General features: G+C 38.3%; 1 protein-coding gene across 3 annotated transcripts in view; it reads right to left on the bottom strand.

The window, feature by feature from the left end:
* Positions 1-19527, bottom strand: part of LOC136237111 (pleckstrin homology domain-containing family H member 1-like) — a 55359-nt gene that overhangs the window by 32037 nt on the left and 3795 nt on the right. For all 3 annotated transcript variants that reach the window (XR_010692314.1, XM_066027399.1, XM_066027400.1), the window contains exons 2-7: positions 2598-2706; positions 1331-2547; positions 1160-1270; positions 912-1109; positions 755-862; positions 625-708 (exon numbers count right to left, since the gene is read on the bottom strand). Coding sequence is in view for 2 of the 3 variants with exons in the window: in XM_066027399.1 (XP_065883471.1) it covers positions 625-708; positions 755-862; positions 912-1109; positions 1160-1270; positions 1331-2547; positions 2598-2706 (1827 nt within the window). In the remaining variant the exon portion in view is untranslated. The remainder of the gene's footprint in view (positions 1-624; positions 709-754; positions 863-911; positions 1110-1159; positions 1271-1330; positions 2548-2597; positions 2707-19527) is intronic.

Below are 19527 nucleotides of genomic sequence, written 5' to 3'. Positions count from 1 at the left end.
CTGTATATACCCTGTACACTCCCACTGTATGTCAATTATTTGATAAACACTGTAATTGTTATATTGTGGTGGCAAATTTTTAGTTACACTGATGAAGCAGGTAATAAACATAGGTACAGCTATAAGTAGCTAGTATCCGTGAGTACTCGATCGTTAACACTGGAGAGAGTATTCAAATACTAAAAATCTTTCAGGCCTATGCTTTATATTGGACACTATGTTGTGTACAAGTATTTCAAATAACAATAATGATGTAGACGTATTCATGGAAATTTCCCAACTGTGTGCCCCTACCAGAAGAGTGCTAATATGACTGTAGACTCCTGAATACTGTGCAAGTAAACATAAGTTTAGAAGCAAAGGGGAGGGAAATGTACCCTCAGAAAGAATTCATCTCCTGTACTTAAAAAAAAACAATTGAGATACTCTAATAGAGCAGACAGATATACTCCAGCTCTACAATTACATTTTAAATGTTTTTTGACCTACCAGATTACTACTAGAAAAAGTCTATAAAATGTGGATCAATTTGTATGGCCTCACTATCAGACATTCATCACAATGAAAACTTATCTACATGTTTGCACTTGTACATGTCCACATGCGTATACATAATGAACTAACAGTGAAGCAATATTGCTGCTCTCCTTCAATGCACCTTAGTTTGCACCATTTGTTTAGAGCCACAGTCACCTTGGGTCTCCGTAACTAGAAACAGGTGTAGCATGAATTTATCTTATAAACTTGTACTAACCTTAGACTTATAACACAGCAGAAGCGAGCCTTGCAACTCAAACCATCGTTTGGTCCAATGCCTTCCATTGGAGTACTTGAACAAATACCCTTCTTTTGTGACTTTACCCTATGTATATTACTTAACAACACACAAATCTATAAACACTCAAAATTACATTTTCACGATTAATACAAGATATTGATCCCATTAGCATGTGGTAGCTATCTTGAGGACCTAAACCAATATCAGCACCAGAATATATCCTCTCTGTGATAGAATCATATGGGAAAACAAAGAATTCTTGATCACTGTCTGTAGAAACATCAGTATCAGGAGACTTCAGAAGTGCTTTTATATTAGGAGGTATCAGTGACTACAGTTATATATACATGTAATAGTGGTACAATGAAATCTGATAATTACCTTATTGAAAGGATCAACTGCTGAAGCTTCGTTATCTCCATCACTGACAGGGTTGTTGACTGCATCAACGTTTTTACCAGTAGATTTCCGCAGAGCAGGAGGTACTAGTGGCTAAAAAGGAGTAAATTATAATAGTGAATAATGGCACTATATATGAAATCTGATCATTACCTTATTGAGAACATCAACTTTTGATACCTCATTTTCTCCTTCACTACTTTGTACAGGGATGCTGACCACATTAATACTTTTGGTTTCTGTCAGTAGGACTACATCTATTCTTGAACTTGAGTCAAAACAACCAACAGTTTTTCTGTGAAGTTTAACAGGCTTGGTCAATGAAGCTCTTCGATTGGGATTATATGAAGATTGCCTTCTACAGCTTGCATTGTTTTGTTGAGGAACATTATCAGACTCGCTATCTCCATCATCAGATTCATTCAAGGATCGTTTCTTCCTAATAATAGGACGTCTTTTCCTTTTCAAGGTACTGTTTCGTTTTAACAGCTTGGCTTGGATATTTGCTAGCACTGGGAGACCTTCAACATCTCTTTGACTTGGGGCACTAGAATCATGATCACTTCTTTTGATCAGAGATTTAGGGCTGATATAAGCTAGAGGTTCTACCTTGTCATAAGTCTCCTCCTCTTCACTAAGTTCGCCCAACACTGGTTTAAAATATCTTTGGTAAACAGTGGCAGCACTAGGTGATAAGCTATGTCTGTGGCGAGGCGGTAGAGGAGGATGAGTACTTTGACTGGTACTTTGACTACGACATCTTCCTCTAGTTGTGCCATACCTTGATGATTCAAATACAATTTCAGGTGGATTATAAGAAGTAGTACTCCTTACAAGTACTGTAGAAGAACTTCTTCTCTCATGTTTCTCTGAAATTGAAGCAGATTTTACTGGAAGCGATGGACGCCGTTCAACTGAAGGAGAAGAAACATAGTAAGATCTCCTGCATTGTTTGGGTCGAATTGGGTGTTTTTCACGAATGGATGGACCAGGAGAGTCCCTACTTGGTGTTGACATTGTAGCTCCAATAGTTTGTCTACGACGATTGTCATCATTTTCAGGCTTTGTTACAGATGCACTTGGACATGATGACTTGTGCAAAACTATACTAGATTGTAAGCTTTGCTTGGAACGAGGAGGCACTAATGGTGAAGAGTCTTTATGTAAACTAGACACACTAGCAGTGTGGATAGAGCTGCTACTGAGACCAGAATCATGGATGGTCAAGTACTTGTGTTCTGATTGGTTAATATCACCAACAATGGAGCTGATTTCCTCACTAAGACCAGTTAAGGGTACACCAGCCCAACTGCGAACCAATTCGTTTAACTGAACTTTGATGGCATTCAAACAATCTTTTTCATTCATACCTTAAAAACACAATTTATAAATAAGCACTGTAATATTACAGATAGCTCACATTCATTTGTGTAATTTCTCATGATTACTGAAATGGAGACTAGTACTTCTAATGGTGTTTTGTGACCAGGCAACACTTCTCTGAGGTGATCTGTAGGATGATCTGCAGGCTGAGTAGACAAGATTATTACAGGTGTATATGAAACAGAATATAACATTCAATTTTACATACACTCCCATGCCAATATTATTTCATTCCATATACACTCCCACACCCTTTTACTGTATCCACTAACTACAGTAAACATAATATGTAATGCATGGATAGCACACCCTACACATGAAGTATCCCATGTATCCAAACTAACCAATGCACAGTCTACCTTTTAACGCTACTACCTGTTTACTGATCTGAACATAATCACATCAAGAAAGGTGGAAATAATCATCTTTGTTGATGTGAATTTTTGGTAATGCAAAGCAAATTAAGGAAATGGACAAAGCATCAATGAACTGATAAACAACATCTATAAAGTGTACAATTCAAAATGTCAGGAAAAGCAATCATCCCATGTTGTAGCATGATCATATGTAGTAGAATTAGGAATAGGTAGTGCAGAGGCGTAGCCAAGGGGGGGCAAGGGGAGGCATTTGCCCCCCCATCATTGTAGTGTTTTGTTTTTTTTAAAACCTCCGTCACAAGCTTACCAGTATTAAACTGACACGCAAATGACTATAAATTATGTGCGCTACTACGCGGTGTTACCAGGGGTTGCTAGTGAACACGCACACACAGCCAGAGGAGTAGCTAAGGGGGGGGGCATTTGCCCCTCCATCACTAAGTGTTTTTTTTTAAACTTCCGTCACAAGCTTACCAGTATTACAAATAACTATAAATTATGTGCGCTACTACGTAGTATCGCCAGGGGTTGCTAGTGAGTGTGCACACAACATTCAACTCATTCGTGAATCAGGCCACCGAATGAAAATATTAGAGACAAACTTCTATATTTAGCCTAGATTTCTCACGTGATAAAGCAATTTTGAACCTAGCAAAGAGTGACCCGCTCGAAGTGACCTCGCAGGAGTCACAACTCACAAGTGATAAAAGAGACCAGATGATGCTACGAACCTACTGCCTACGAGATGATGAAGTGTTAAATGTACCCGGCAAGATTATTGAGTACACTGGATCTTCGTATGGCAGTGGCATGCCAGTCAAATATTTTTTTACTTTGTCATCAGGCAGATCAGTAGCAAAGTTACAAGTTCTGCTTGAACAAGACCGGTGTTAAGCTGGGATTTCGTGCAATACGTAGCATTTGAATTTCGTCGGTTGAAGTGAGTCATATGCGGCTTAATATGAGGTAATATTCTCCTTAAAAATCCTGAAAAAAGTCATTGTAACCAGTTACACAAGTTACAAAGTTACAACTTTAACTACTAATATCTCAGTAATCTTTTATGACTTTAGCTCCTAATATCTTACTACAATTGGTTAAAAAGGTATTTAGATGTTGTGAAAATTTATTTATAACTGGTTTCAGAAGTTACTAGGTTACAGTAGAGATGAACTGAATGGCACAACAAATTGTAGTGGGAAATGGTTAATGCAGATGACAGTGGCCGCAACAAATTGCAATAGGTTTCAATGGAATATAGTAGGTTACAATGTGTTACAGTAGGTTGCAATGGGTTACGGTAGATTACAATAAGTTACAACGGGTTACAATAGGTTACAATGGGTTACGGTAGGTTACAATGGGTTACAGTAGGTTACAATAGGTTACAATGGGTTACGGTAGGCACAACAGGTTACAGTAGGTTACAATGAGTTACAATAAGTTACAATGGGTTACGGTAGGCACAATAGGTTACAGTAGGTTACAATGAGTTACAATAGGTTACGGTAGGCACAATAAGTTACAGTAGGTTACAATGGGTTATGGTAGGTTACAATGGGTTACAGTAGGTTACAGTGAGTTACAATGGGTTACGGTAGGTTACAATAGGTTACAATGGGTTATGGTAGGTTACAGTAGGTTACAATGGGTTACAATGGGTAACGGTAGGTTACAGTAGGTTACAATGGGTTACGGTAGGTTACAATAAGTTACAGTAGGTTACAATGGGTTACAATAAGTTACAATGGGTTACGGTAGGTTACAATAAGTTACAGTAGGTTACAATAGGTTACAATGGGTTACGGTAGGTTACAATAGGTTACAATGGGTTACGGTAGGTTACAGTAGGTTACAATGGGTTACAGTAGGCACAATAGGTTACAGTAGGTTACAATGGGTTATGGTAGGTTTACAGTGAGTTACAACGGGTTATGGTAGGTTACAGTAGGTTACAGTAGATTACAATGGGTTACGGTAGGTTACAGTAAGGTACAATGGGTTACGGTAGGTTACAATGGGTTATAGTAGGTACAATGGGTTACAATGGATTACATTAGGTTACAAAGTAGGTTACAATGGGTTACAATGTGTTACTGTAGGTTGCAATGGGTTACAGTCGGTTACAGTAGGTTGAAAGGGGGTAGCAATTACAATAGGTTACAATGGGTTGCAGTAGGTTACAATAGGTCACAATGGGGTTATAGTTGGTTACAGTGGGATACGGTAGGTTACAATTAGAATTTCAGGATTTTAAAGGAGAATATTACCTCATTTTAAGCCACATATGATTACAATAGGTTACAGTGGGTTAGGATAAGTTACAATGGGTTACGATGTGTTACAACAGGTTACCAATTTATGCCCCCGTTTAATTTCAGATTATTTTTTTACGGTTTTTGATAAATTCACAGTAACACCTGAAGAAGTATATATACTCTCAACCATGCAATAATAAATATGTAGATCGAAAACAAATAAGTTAGGTGCAGCTGGTCCTGACAATTGTCAACCTTATGTTTTGTTTAGAATTTGTAATGGTCTAGTTTTACCCTTGACACTGCTTTTTAATAAATAACTTGAAGAATCCACTCTACCCAACTCATGTAAGGATGCCAAATGTTACATCAATATTCAAGAAGGGATGCAGGCCAAACCCAGCAACTACCTTATGGTGATTTTAACATCTGTGATATGCAAAATGCTTGAAGCCATCACAAAAATTCACCTAATGGAACACCTGGAGTCAAATTTGTTGTAATCTTATGTACAATATGGATTTCGTTTTGGAAGATCTTGTGAACTGCAACTATTGATAGTGGTAAACCATTATATACTGACTGTTTTGATGCTGGTAAAGATATTGATATTTTGCATGTACCTGGATCTCCAGAAAACCTTTGATAAAGTCTCCCACAAGCTACTGATTTGCAAACTTGAAGCTCATTGAGTAAATGGAGACATTCTTAAGTGGATTCAAAATTTCTTAAGTAATTGTAGACAAAGGGTTTGTGTCAGTGGATCAGCTTCTTTCTGGTCTATTGTAATCAGTGGTGTTCCACAGGGCAGTGTCTTAGGGCCTTGTATCAACTTTATTTTACTCTTGAAGTATTTAATTAATGTTAATAATTTTCAGTAGCACTTGTATCGAGTCCAACCTCCTCTGATATCAATAAGTATTGGAATAGTGTAAAATGGTGCAACAAGATTGTTTGAATTTGTGATGTGATAAGGAATTCCTTGTATACTTACACAAAAGGCAAAACGACATTGTAGTCTCTGGTGCTCCAAGGCATTAATTGCCAACCCACTTGCCCACACACTTAGCAACTAGAATGGTTGAAGGCATTACCACCAACTTATCTACTGATTTAGAAGTAGTCAGTGAGGAAAAAGATCTTGGTGTATGTGTAGGAGTGAATTAAAGCCATCTCTACACTGTCAGAGAGCTGCAGTTAAGCTTCTCAGGCTCTTTGTTTTATCAGAAGGTGTTTTAAGATTAACTTAGTTGATATGCTTGTCTTTTTATTCAAAATGTATGTACGTCCCATATTGAGTGCTGTGTACAGGTTTGGAACCCTTATCTGGCCAAAGATATAAACATACAGCACTGGAAAAAGTTCAGAGACAAGCCACCAATACCTTCATGGTCTCCCATTTGTCATATGAAAGCCACTTAAAAATAAGATCTATATCCCTTTACTATAGATGCCAAAGGAGTAATTTGATTGAAGCCTACAAAATATTGAATAACTACTATGACATGGAACCTACTATTTGCACCCCTGTAGCTCAACCATTACCAGAGGCCATGGGCATCAGCTAAAGTTGATGCCTAGGTCATCAGCTAGACAACACATTTTTTGCTATTAAATCAATGGAACTATTTACCAAACACATGAAGTTGTTCTTAAGGAAGAATACGTGTCCAGAATGTTCTAGAATTCTGTAGAACCATTTAGAACTTTGAGGAAATTTGATCATTCTAGTTATTGCAGAATGTACTAGAACAGTAGTATCTATAGATGATTTAGTTTTGTACAAAAAGACTTGTCATTTGTATGCTGTTATCTCTGATTTTGCTGAGTTATAAAGTTGTTGCTAGTTGTATTCTGCTGTAGTACTGTTTTTTAATATTACAAGTATCTCTAAACTAGTCATTCTACTGGACTAGTAGCTATCTCTGCAACAGTTGTAACTGCACCCACCATAGCAATGTTAACATTCAAGCACTATAATTATATCAGTGTTTAGATAATTTCTGGTAGCAATTTAAATATATAATTATTATGAGAAAGCCTGTCAACAATTTGGAAATCATGGCCCAATCAAATAATAATAATAATAAAATTTGATTTGTTTCAAAGTATATAACTACCATTAAAAACAAATTCCAAACTCTCACATCACAATTTTTAAGCTGAATGAGTGTAGTTGTTAGGAAAAACTCAAAAGTGTGTAGGAGTAGTTTTACAATATGTATATTGTGGCATAATCATTGTGGTTGCCATGGACACAAATAGTTTCCATTTGATTCATGGAAATCAAAAATATCATAATACAAAACAACAGAACACTGTCAATCAGAAGTTATAGTCAAATATGCATAATTTTCTACTATTGGAAGTGTTGTAACAAGCTGTAACCTACTGTACCTTGTTGCAACCCATCATAACCTGCTATATAACCACAAATAACCTATTGTAACCCATCATAACTCATTGTAACAGGCCTTAAACCACTGTAACTGTTTGTAACAGACTGTAGCCTATCATAACCTGTTGTAACCTATTGCAACCAACCGTAGCTTCTTGTAACCTACCGTAACCTGTTGTAACCCATTATAACATGGTGTAACATACTGTAACCTGTTGTAACCCACTGTGGCCTACCGTAACCAATTGTAACCTACCATAATCCATTGTAACCTATTGTAACCTACCATAACCCATTGTAACCTACCGTAACCTATTGTAACCTACCGTAACCCATTGTAACCTACCGTAACCCATTGTAACCTACCGTAACCCATTGTAATCTACCGTAACCCATTGTAACCCATTGTAACCTACCGTAACCCATTGTAACCTATTGTAACCCATTGTAACCTACTGTAACCCATTGTAACCTACTGTAACCTACCGTAACCTATCGTAACCCATTGTAACCTACTGTAACCTATCGTAACCCATTGTAACCTACTGTAACCTATTGTAACCTACTGTAACCCATTGTAACCTACCGTAACCCATTGTAACCTACCGTAACCCATTGTAACCTACCGTAACCCATTGTAACCTACCGTAACCCATTGTAACCCATTGTAACCTACCGTAACCCATTGTAACCTACTGTAACCCATTGTAACCTACTGTAACCCATTGTAACCTACCGCAACCCATTGTAATCTACTGTAATCCACTGTAACCCATTGTTACCTATCGTAATTCACTGTAATTTGTTGTGGCCACTGTCATCTGCTTTAATCACTTCAAATATTTGTAATTTCCCAGTACAATTTGTTGTGCCATTCAGTTCATTTCCATTGTAACCTAGTAACTTCTGAAGCCAGCTACAAGATAAATTTTTCACAACATCTAAATACCTCATATTGTGCCATATCTAAAGTGAGTGAACACGTAATCCTCTCCGCAGTGTGCTAGGACTGCAGCTGTGGCTACTTGTATTTGCACTAAAAATAACAATGATTGTGGATGAATTTGTTGGAGTACAGTTTTGGCACGTGCGATGATGCTTTACGAATATACCTCCATTGGCATTGATAAGCGATAAGCAATCAGTATACTGAAATAGTTACGTAGCTAATTATGTAAGCTGTAATAATACAACACCATATGTTGGCTAGCCCACCATTGGGTCATTAGCCTTTCTTTTGCATTCATGAATGATTTTGAGTATTTTATGGGGGCTTGCCTGCCCCTCCATCACCTTCTGGCTAGCTACGCCCCTGAGGTAGTGTAACATATTATACTTTTATTTAAGAATATTGGCAGAAAAAATCATTTTAGACTTCCCATGGTATGTACTGCACATGTTGGAAATCTTATTTTAAGCTGACTTTATGCAGAATAGTACTAACCATACATCCACTACATTGACAGACATTGGAACATCATAATCATTATTCATTATGAGGTATTGCATTAAATGGTTACCATTCATAAGCTATAGTTAGATATTCAAAGACAGTTCTTTATCATCACTTCCTGCATTGCTATATACTCATGGGTTGCTGTACAGTTTATGTAAAAATAATTTCAGAAAAAACGATTAAATTTATGTGATGCAGGTAGTGACAACACTAGTGTTGTAATAGTTAACAATAACAATATCACAAACCAGTTTTTGTAAGGGATAAAATTTATTGTTAACAATAACAAAACTATAACTAAAAGATTTTTTGTAGACAGCAACAATTAATAACAATAACAATAATGGTCACAGAGTTTTTGTAACATTATGGATTTGCTTTGACAATTAGCTGGTTAAAGTCACTTCCCCTGGTAGTATTTATGATTATAGGATATATCTATGAAAAGCATGCAATTAACTAACCAGGTGGAGTTAGCTACCATGCATTCTGTGAAGGTGTAAACAACACAACAAGCAGATGTACTATGGGATGGGTCAGCCAAGGCATAAATAACTTGCTACCAACCACCTATTTCACTTGTAAATTAAGCTCTAAAACTAGTTGACTTTGAATGATAGCAATGAGTGATCTAGCAGTAACTGGAAGACCTAAAACAAGTCCAGTGTGGGATTATTTCAGCTATGATGAAAGTGCTAAAAAGAGCAAATGTGAGGTTATAACAAATGTAGTAACTAAGTGTGGGAAAACCTTCTCAGGAAAATTTAGCACAAACCTAAAGTTGCATTTGAAGTCATCACATAGAGAAGTCTATGATGAAGTAATTAAGAAGGAAAGGCAAAACAAAGAGAAAGAAAATGAAAAGAAGTCATGTACTAGAGCTAATGCTGCCTGTAATTTTTCAATGGAAAGTAATCAACCACAATTCACTACTTTTCTTAAGAGGCCCAAGCTGTATAACAATGAAGATCCTAAATGCAAGGCTATCACAAAAAAGTTATCTATATTTTTAGCAGCATCTAGTGCCCCTATTAGCTTGGTTGAGGATCCAACTTTCTCTTCACTAATCACAGAATTAGACAGTAGGTACTCTATTCCATCTAGGTATATGATGTCAAAAAAGATAGACGAAGTGCTTATAGATTTAAAAGGCAATATTTTGTCCCACATGTTGCAAGCTAGAAAAGTAAATTTTTGTACTGACATATGGAGCAAGAAGGGAATGACTGCTTGTTTTATTGGTGTCACTGTTCATTTCTTTGCCAGTCACAAGCGTCACAATGTCACTTTAGCAGTGAAACGCGTGCCAAGCCCTCATACAGGAGAGGAAGTATTAAAGATTGTTTTGCAAATCTTCAAAGATTGGAACATTCCTAATCACAAGATTGGAAGCATAATAACTGATAATGGGAGCAACATGGTGAAGGCTTTCAAAATTCTACAGCTACAAAACAAAAAGAAAATATGCAAAATGAAGGTGATGATGAGGAAGATTTTGAATTGTGTGATACAGATAATGTAGATGTATTGGACACTGGCAGCTTAGATGATTCTTTACCTGATCAGGAAAAAACCATCGAAGAATCACATCAACAAGACATGTATGAACAAGAAAGAGAGTTCGATGAAAATGAATTTGAACATGAAATAGCATTTGTTGGATATAGGAGGCTTAGTTGCTTTGCCCATTCATTACAACTGGTTGTCAGTAAATTTGATGAGTGTAGTGTATTTAGACACACCATTAAAAAAACCAAGAATATAGTAAGCAAATTTAACAAATCAACAAAAGCAACTGAAAAACTGATTGCAAATGCTGGCTTAAAACTACTAGGAGATTGCCCAACTAGGTGGAGCTCTACATATCTACTGATTAATCGATTTTTAACAGTCAAGGCTTCTGTTATACAAGTTCTTGATGAGCACAGCTGGGATGGTTTGCAGAACAGCGAATGGAGAGTTCTAGAAAATATTCAAGAATTGCTGCAACCCTTTGCAGAATACACAACTCTGTGTAGTGGGGAAAAATATATCACTATATCATCAGTTGTACCTATTGTAGTAGAATTACAGTATCACTTGGAAGAGATGTCTACAAAGCCTGGAATGGCTACCATATCAAAAAGGTTGAACAATGAGCTGAAAAGCCGTTTTGATAAATATGTGAATCCCTCTGCAGCTGGATTTGATGTGTATTACTTAGTTGCAACATTTCTGGATCCAAAATACACGCTAATTTTGAATGATCAACAGACCACAGTGGTAAAGGCACATCTTATAGTTGCATTGAAAACTGAAATATCAGAATTTACTGACACCACCCTTGAGTCAGGAAACACAGAAACTGTGTCTGTGGTAGCAAATAGTGATGAACAACCTCCTCTAAAGAAATTTCGTCACTTATCCAGTATCATAAGCCAAAGATTACGAGTAGCACACCAGGTTGACAAAGGTATAGCTGCAACTACTGCTGAAAGTGAAATTGAGAGATTTTATGAATTGCGGTTCAACATACCAACGCCCAGTAAAAAAGATGCTCTTACATTTTGGTTAGAGTTGGAAACTACATTACCAAATCTTTTTCGCTTAGCAGTAGACTTAATGGTAGTACCTGCATCTAGTGCTCCAATAGAACGCACCTTTTCTATAGCAGGGTACTGCTGTATTGGTAGACGCAATCGTTTAACCAACACTAATTTAGAGAGAGAAGTCCTGATTAAGGCTAATGATCAGTACATTTAATACATGTATACGTATAGAATATGTAATTTACCTTTGAATATAACAATAACAAATATTAACAATAACAAATATTAACAATAACTAAATTGTACCTGCTGGCTTCACTGTTAACAATTAATAACTAAAACTAAAAGTATTTTGTGAAGCTCTACAATAACAACAATAACAAAATTTAGAACACACTACTATTACAACACTAGACAACACCAATAAAATCATTTGGGAATTGATGATGTGTTAGTGATCGTCACTACATTAATCAGTAGTGAATAATTTAGTATCATGCAAGGGCTCATAACATCTTTTCTTCACAACATCTTTCGCTTCTTTGCAACTATCGTGTTGTTTAGGTGTCATCTTAGCTCTTCTCTGTGCATTGCATTCTCTCTGTCTGGCTATTCTTGCTTGTTTCCGTTCTACAGTTTCTTTGTTAAATTCACATCAGTGAGTATGTTACAATAGAAGGAAACTATAAAAATTGTAAATGGTTCTTAAAAGTATCTATATTGCTACAGCTTAACATAAATACCTCTAGGTAGATTGTTACATAGTTGAATTGTAGCAGGGAAAAACTGAAATCGGCAGTTGCACTTTCCATTGTTTAGAAAAAATGCTTTGATCTTTGGGAGATAATTAAGGTACTAAAACCCTACTAGCAGAGAAAAGACCTCAGGCATTGCAAACCTCACTTTCAATCATTGACTTGCTACGCCCTCCCAAGCATATTAGTGGGTGAAGTCACTCACTGCTGCACAAGTGTAGCCACTCCATTAATTTTATAAGAATGCTCAAAGCAATTCATTTATGGGATGTACTGTTTAATGCTGTAGGTACATTTGTCAGGATGAACAGAAAAGTCCAGTAATATCATGGAAAATTTGGTTTAGCACCCATATATTTTCTAGAGTGTTAAACATGTTTTATTTTCAGTAGATCAATTTACAAAATAGCTAGAACTAGCAGTATCAGCATTTAAGAGAGGTGTGCAGCCAGATGCACCCATCTAAACATGACATTGCAATTCGTTATGGAGCTGTATACAGTGGTTCTTTTATGATTTGTGATATTTGCACAGCAAAGCAAATAAAATAAATATCACTGTCATATAGGGAATTAGGCCATGATGGATAACTTCACTAAGTGAGAGGGATGTAAAGAAGGCAAGGTGAATTTTTCTATTGAACCAGTATTTGAAATGTGGAGTCTTCCACATCAGCTGAAGGCACAGTAGTGGTTGCTGATTCAACTGACTGCTGTAGAGACGAACAGATACATCAACAAACAACAAGGCTTGTCTCATGTGTTGGAGTGGAGCATGGCTATCCCATCAGAACAGGGGGCCTGGGGGTATTGCTGCAAAGTAAAAGGTGCAGTAAAGATAACAGCTACTGGATACAAGTCATTGTTGATTCTTCCACATACCACCTGCACACTTTTCTATACTGATCAGTTTTTGAGTGCTTCAGTTTTATCACATAGTACGATAGTAATTGTATAGTAGGGACCACAAAGGAGTAGGCGTGGCCCATGAAATAATATCACCTAAAAAACAGCCTCAATTTCTCCTGACGATGATGAGGCAGTATTGGTTAGGTAAAACTAAGCCCAAACAAGCTTTCAGATCCACCCGAAACGCTTCCAACAAGTTGCTACGGAATTTTAAAATTAATTTATTTAATGGAATTTTCTACTGACTGACTGAGTAAGTAAGTGACTCTGATGCCTTCAGACAAGCGTAACTCGATAACGGTTAAGGCTACGGGCTTGAATTTTTCACTGTTTGACGTTGCTTCGTCCTGACAGGTGCCTTTTGGCATACCGTTGTACGTACAATGCATTCTTCATGGACTTACCAGTGTCTTCCTTTGTGTCCCATTCATCTTTGCTGACAGCAAAAAGTGTTGATTTGGTGATAGCACATGATGGCTCCCCTTCACGTAACAAAAATTGTCCGTATTTTTCATAGCGGCTATTTTGATAGCAGAGGTGCTTGTCAAACAGTTCTTGATTCGTACTGTTGTGTAATGGGTTGAACATAGCTGACAACGAAGCATAATGGATACTTCAATAATTTATATAACTGGGGCGCGCGGCAACATTTCTTTCAGAATGCGTCTCGGTGTGCAGAGGTGCTTTTCGAACAGTTCTTGATTCAAAAATACTGCGTAACAGGTTGAACATAGCTGACAACGAAGCATAATGAATACTTCACTTTTCAGACGATAATTGGGGCGCGTGCGGCACCATTTCAGATGCAGCATGCGTGGGTTCACCAGTCATAATAATTATTTACAAAAAAAGTCTACAAACAAGTACACAGAAAAATTTGGAATTTTCAACTAGAGTAGGAACCATAGCACATCGATAAAAAGTACCGAAACAAGCTGGAGTAGTGCACAATATTAAATCACAGTAAAACAATAAGAAGTGTTATTTCCTTACTGTGCATTTCCAAATTTTTCTGTGCACTTGTAGATATAACATTTGGTACTATGGCATTATCAACAGCTATGTCAAAGAAAGATAGATGGACCTGAGGATCAAACTGTAACTTCACCAGACCTGCAGAATTTGAAGAAGGTGGTTGTGGCTTCAGCCCATAGCATGTTGAAGGAAGGATGGTCTTTTATCCATACTCTGCTGAGTTTGAGGGGGTGATTGGAAGGCAATACTGCTGAGTTTGAGGGGGAGATTGGAAGGCAAGTTTTTCCTGTTCTGACTGCCTCATTCTGGTACCTTTCAGTACCTGTTTGAGTTGTGGCATCTGACCAATTTGTGGGTCTGCAAATCTAACTGCTAATTTACAGATACCATATTGTCTCGAAATACAGCCTGGGCGTTTACCTTTTTCAAGCAATTTTTTACTCCGGCTACTAAATGAGACTGGTGACTATACAAGACCGGTGTTTATACACATCCACGAGTCAACTTCATACCTTGGTGTTGTACTCTCCTTGGTGTTTCCCAGCATATTTCACAGATTCAAACTTAAAAAGGAACTCTATAAAACGTTCTTCACTTCATCACTTATAACACCGCCCGGAATTGTTAAAATAATGACTGCACTAGGTGTTTATTTGAAACCCAGCATTTATTCAATACCCGACATTTATTTTTGTTATGATGCTGTATACCCTTACTAAACAGTACCAGGCGTTTATACGAGACCAGCTGTAATTCTAGGCAATACGGTAAGTGCATGCAGATGCTGGCGTATGATAGCCTTTCTAGCACTGAGCATGAGGCAAAATAGGAGGTTTGAGATAAAGCATCCGCTAACAGTTGGCTACTCCTTGTATGTTCCGATACAAAGCAGAACTCAAAGTGGAGAAGCTACTGTAAGAACACTAGTGTACAGATCAGGTGCATGAGACGGGGACCCTTACTGGAGAGTACGAAGACTACTGGTAATTTATGTCAGCTGGTAGGCAGAGTAAAGAGGTTCTGTGATATGATACTAAGGAAGGACAGACACCCTACAGGTACATGTTGCAATTAACCCTTAGCAGGTAAAACACATGTGATGATTAGGATGGACATCTGCCACAAGTGTATGATCCTCTGAGGCTGCAACTAGGATAAAGCCATCTATGTAATGTAGTAAGTTGGGAATGCCTCTCTGTATACATATCCATTGAAGAGCGTTTTGGCTATTGCAGTGAAGCTTTTTGGAAGGCCAAATGGAAGATTGTGGCAAACATAGCAACAACTCATTTCACTTTGCACCAAGGCGATAAATTATTGGTCCCAAGGATGGACTGGTACTATCCCCTTTACGTATGTCAGCTTTGACCAATAGGGAACCTCTATCAACTGTGAAGCCAGGTGGTCTACTGATGTGTAACTCACAGAGGAAAGCTATGGTGAAATATCATTGATAGGCTGCTGGGCTACCAAACAATGGATTAACCTTTCCCATTGCCTGACCCCTTTTGCAGCTGCCCACTCATGAAGTTTTAGTCATGCATTAGCCACGGAGTTTCTGGAAGATCCCGGAACAGTAGGTGAGAGTGGGCAGCTAAGCCAACAGCTTCCTTCATGGTTGGAGGACAGAAGTACTACTGAAAAGATTGAGAAGGCTTGGAAGGTGATGATGTTTGAGATGGTGCAAGCTCTTTCTTGGTGGTCAGCCTGCATTGCCCATTCAACATCACAAATTTTTACTCTGATGGGCTTCAACCCTTAATAGGTTGGCCAAGTTGACAAACTGCCACTGCTGTATCTTGTCCAATAACCGGCAGGCGACTGGTGGAATACCTTTTACCACCATTGCTAGCTGGCTGGGAACTGGACTCCTGGCATCCCCAATAACATCACTGAGGAACATTCATAGCCAGTAAGTGATGTATCCACTGGTAGCATCAGCCATGAAAGGGTAGGATACCTTGAAGGGGAATTACTATTATTATGAACAGAGGTACTCTTAAGAGGCAGTGGTAGTGGTGTTGCCACTGTTTAATTTGCTGTAACCTCCTCCCCTTGGGAGAATCCAACTACAGCTGATGTAACAAACTCTGGCTACTTGAGTGCCATGCAATTTCCAAATGTAGCAACTGACCTTGCTGGCAAGCATGCCACACAGAAAACATCCTACACAAATGAAGCCTTGATATGTATATACTTAACTGGCAAGCATGCCCACACAGAACTCAACACTCCCAAGGCAAGCATGGCCACATGGAACTCAATATTCCCCAGGCAAGTGTTCCTCCAGTTGGCCACAATAACCTTTACACAGGCACAAATCTTTGAACACTGGCATTGTAGACCTGGACAGGAGGGTCACCTAAAACAGCAAACATGCCCGGAAACGAAAGGGAATGTACACATTCCCAATGCGAGAAGCAGTCATTGAATGCCACATAAATACAGGGAGGGCAGGCCGGGAGAGGGAAGTCTGAGTACAACACATTTGATTATTGTACTTTGGGTGAAAAGATCAAAAGTGTACTTTTATTTCCATATTGTACACCTGGCTGTGTGCTGTATTTATTTCAACTATGCTGTATTTGCCCAAGTGTGCTGTATTTTCCCTTTGATCCCAATACAGCACTGTTGAAACAGTAAACAAGTTGACCAAAGCATGATCACTGCCAGACACATTATCGCATTCTTTTCACCAAACCACTGCAATGTTATGAAGCCATTCAACAATTATGACGTATCACAAACACATAGAACAATGCCATGACCTACCCTAATCCCTGAAAGCCATTCTTAATTAGCGAAAAGGAACAGAGCGCGATAGCCAGGTGGAACACGATAAGTTAATTCACTCCAGTTGCCTTCGTGGTATCGTTCCCAGCGCCACGCCATGGCTTCTATAAATGCACTCTCACCCGCCAAACACAATAGCAAGCCTCTCTATAACAAAGTCACAGACTTACTCATGGGCTTTAAGCCAGGCCTCAACCGAGAAAGAAGCAGTTGGCCACTTACTGTTGCTCTCGGCAGCTCAAATCAATTAAAGCTACGTAGCTAACTAGCTTCATCACGCTGGTGCTCTGATGCTGGAGGCAGTATGAACGAGTATGAGCAAGAGTTCATAATATATATACTAAGGAGAGTATCCTACTCTCATATACCCCTGTAGAAAGGCGTATCATGAAGTTATGACATAACGACAAGATGTTGCGGTTTGTGACGTACAGGAAGCCATAAAAGTGCAAGAATCATTAGCACCGTTTCACACTTGCGACGCTCAGGATAGCCGTATTCGCGAATGGCCTAGTAAGAAATGCCTACGAAGCGATCTTAACCCATGAAGGAACGATTGTAGTTGGGTGAGAAACGCTTAGAGCTGGAGTTAATTTGGTTGCTAGCGACGTTGGTAGGCACGCGTTCAATCGATACCATGTTCAACTAATGACATCATTACTATACAAAGAAAAACGGACGAACTCAGGAGGGCTACGTCATAACTTCACGATACGCCTTTTTACAGGGGTATATGAGAGTAGGATACTCTCCTTAGTATATATATTATGAACTCTTGGCATGAGTAATGTTAATCACTGCAGTGAATACACACGGTCTCGAGCTTACGCGGATAGGCACTCACCTCCTGCTACTTGGCGTCACCCCCACTCTTCGCAGCCACTACTTTAGCACAATAAACCAGTTAAAGCACCGCCATTGCTCGTGCAATATGGAAAAAATAGCACTCGGACATGGTCTCGAACCTAATACAGCACTCGGCTTCGCCTCATGCTGTATTAGTCTCTCATCCACGCCCTCGTGCTATTTTTTTCCATATTGCACTTGCGGCGGTGCTATATGTAGAGTGAAGTAGAGGGAGTGTCACAGCTTCAAAGAACTGTGCAACCTCCTGCGCTGTTCATATGAATTCTTGAGGGGCGAGGTCTGCCATATATTGCTGCAGGGATAGAGGGAAAGAAATGCAGTTTATGAACAAACAGCAAACTCTTTTCACTCTTCACCAGTGATTGAACAGTTATTCACTCTTTTAGCTGCTAAGGTAATGGTAATTCAAATTACTCATCTCCCTGCCTACCAGGTTCTATATATTCATAATGTACTCTCTTACCCCTGACAAAATTAATTAGTTTATTACTGAAGAAAAGAATAGCTGAAGATACCAGCAAGGTATCACCTACTAGTAATGATGCTTGAATACAGCCAACTGCAATACATTGGATCATACATTACTGATGGCAACAGATCTAGATAGGTGATAAAATAAATAACGCCATAGTTCAGTTTCAATTTGTTGTCCTTTCAATTTCCATATATTATATAAAATATATATACCACACCTGTAGTTGAGATCAAAAGCGCCGCGCTGTGGTATATAACTGGTATATAACTGATATACCACGGAAAACTGTGGTATATAACTGATATACCACGCTTTGTGGCTACGCTTACCATATATGGTGTAACTTCACACATTCCGCAAAATCCTTATCTAAACAGTAAACAAGTCCCTAATAACAAGCACCTAAATCAACCAACAATTATATATGGTGTAACTTCACACATTCCGCAAAATCCTTATCTAAACGGTAAACAAGTCTCTAATAACAAGCACCTAAATCAACCAACAATTATTCACCTCAGAAACTGGAACAAGTTTAGATGAACTCCTGTCTCCTTCGTGGATAACTCACTAATTGCGACTATGTGGGCGTGGCACCATTAAAAGTGTAAAAACGTCTGATCCATCAAGAATTTCTATTGACTTCCATCTCCAGGAGGTGCTGTTTCACTATAACTTACAATCTATATTCGTTTTCATCTACTGGGGTGTAGAATATAAGTTATAACACGATTACTCGGGATATGACTAAATATATGCACTCTCACTCGTGAATCGTGCGTATATTTTAGTCATATCCCTCGTAAGCGTGTTATAACTATAAAATATTGGCCACTACAATTTCATAATTTTAATCACATACATGGCACCATTAAAAGTGTAAAACGTCTGATCCATCAAGAATTTCTATTGACTTCCATCTCCAGGAGGTGCTGTTTCACTATAACTTACAATCTAGATTCGTTTTCATCTACTGGGGTGTAGAATATAACAGTTATAACACGATTACTCGGGATATGACTAAATATATGCACTTTCACTCGTGAATCGTGCGTATATTTTAGTCATATCCCTCGTAAGCGTGTTATAACTATAAAATATTGGCCACTACAATTTCATAATTTTAATCACATACATGTAGCCACACCCTTTGAAGCTAGGCTACGCACTCCATATT

This window comes from Dysidea avara, chromosome 10 (assembly GCF_963678975.1).
Source record: "Dysidea avara chromosome 10, odDysAvar1.4, whole genome shotgun sequence".
In the NCBI taxonomy this organism is placed as follows: domain Eukaryota; kingdom Metazoa; phylum Porifera; class Demospongiae; order Dictyoceratida; family Dysideidae; genus Dysidea; species Dysidea avara.
The sequence above is the reverse complement of the archived record's forward strand: the minus strand, read 5'-3'. Positions and strand labels throughout refer to the sequence as shown.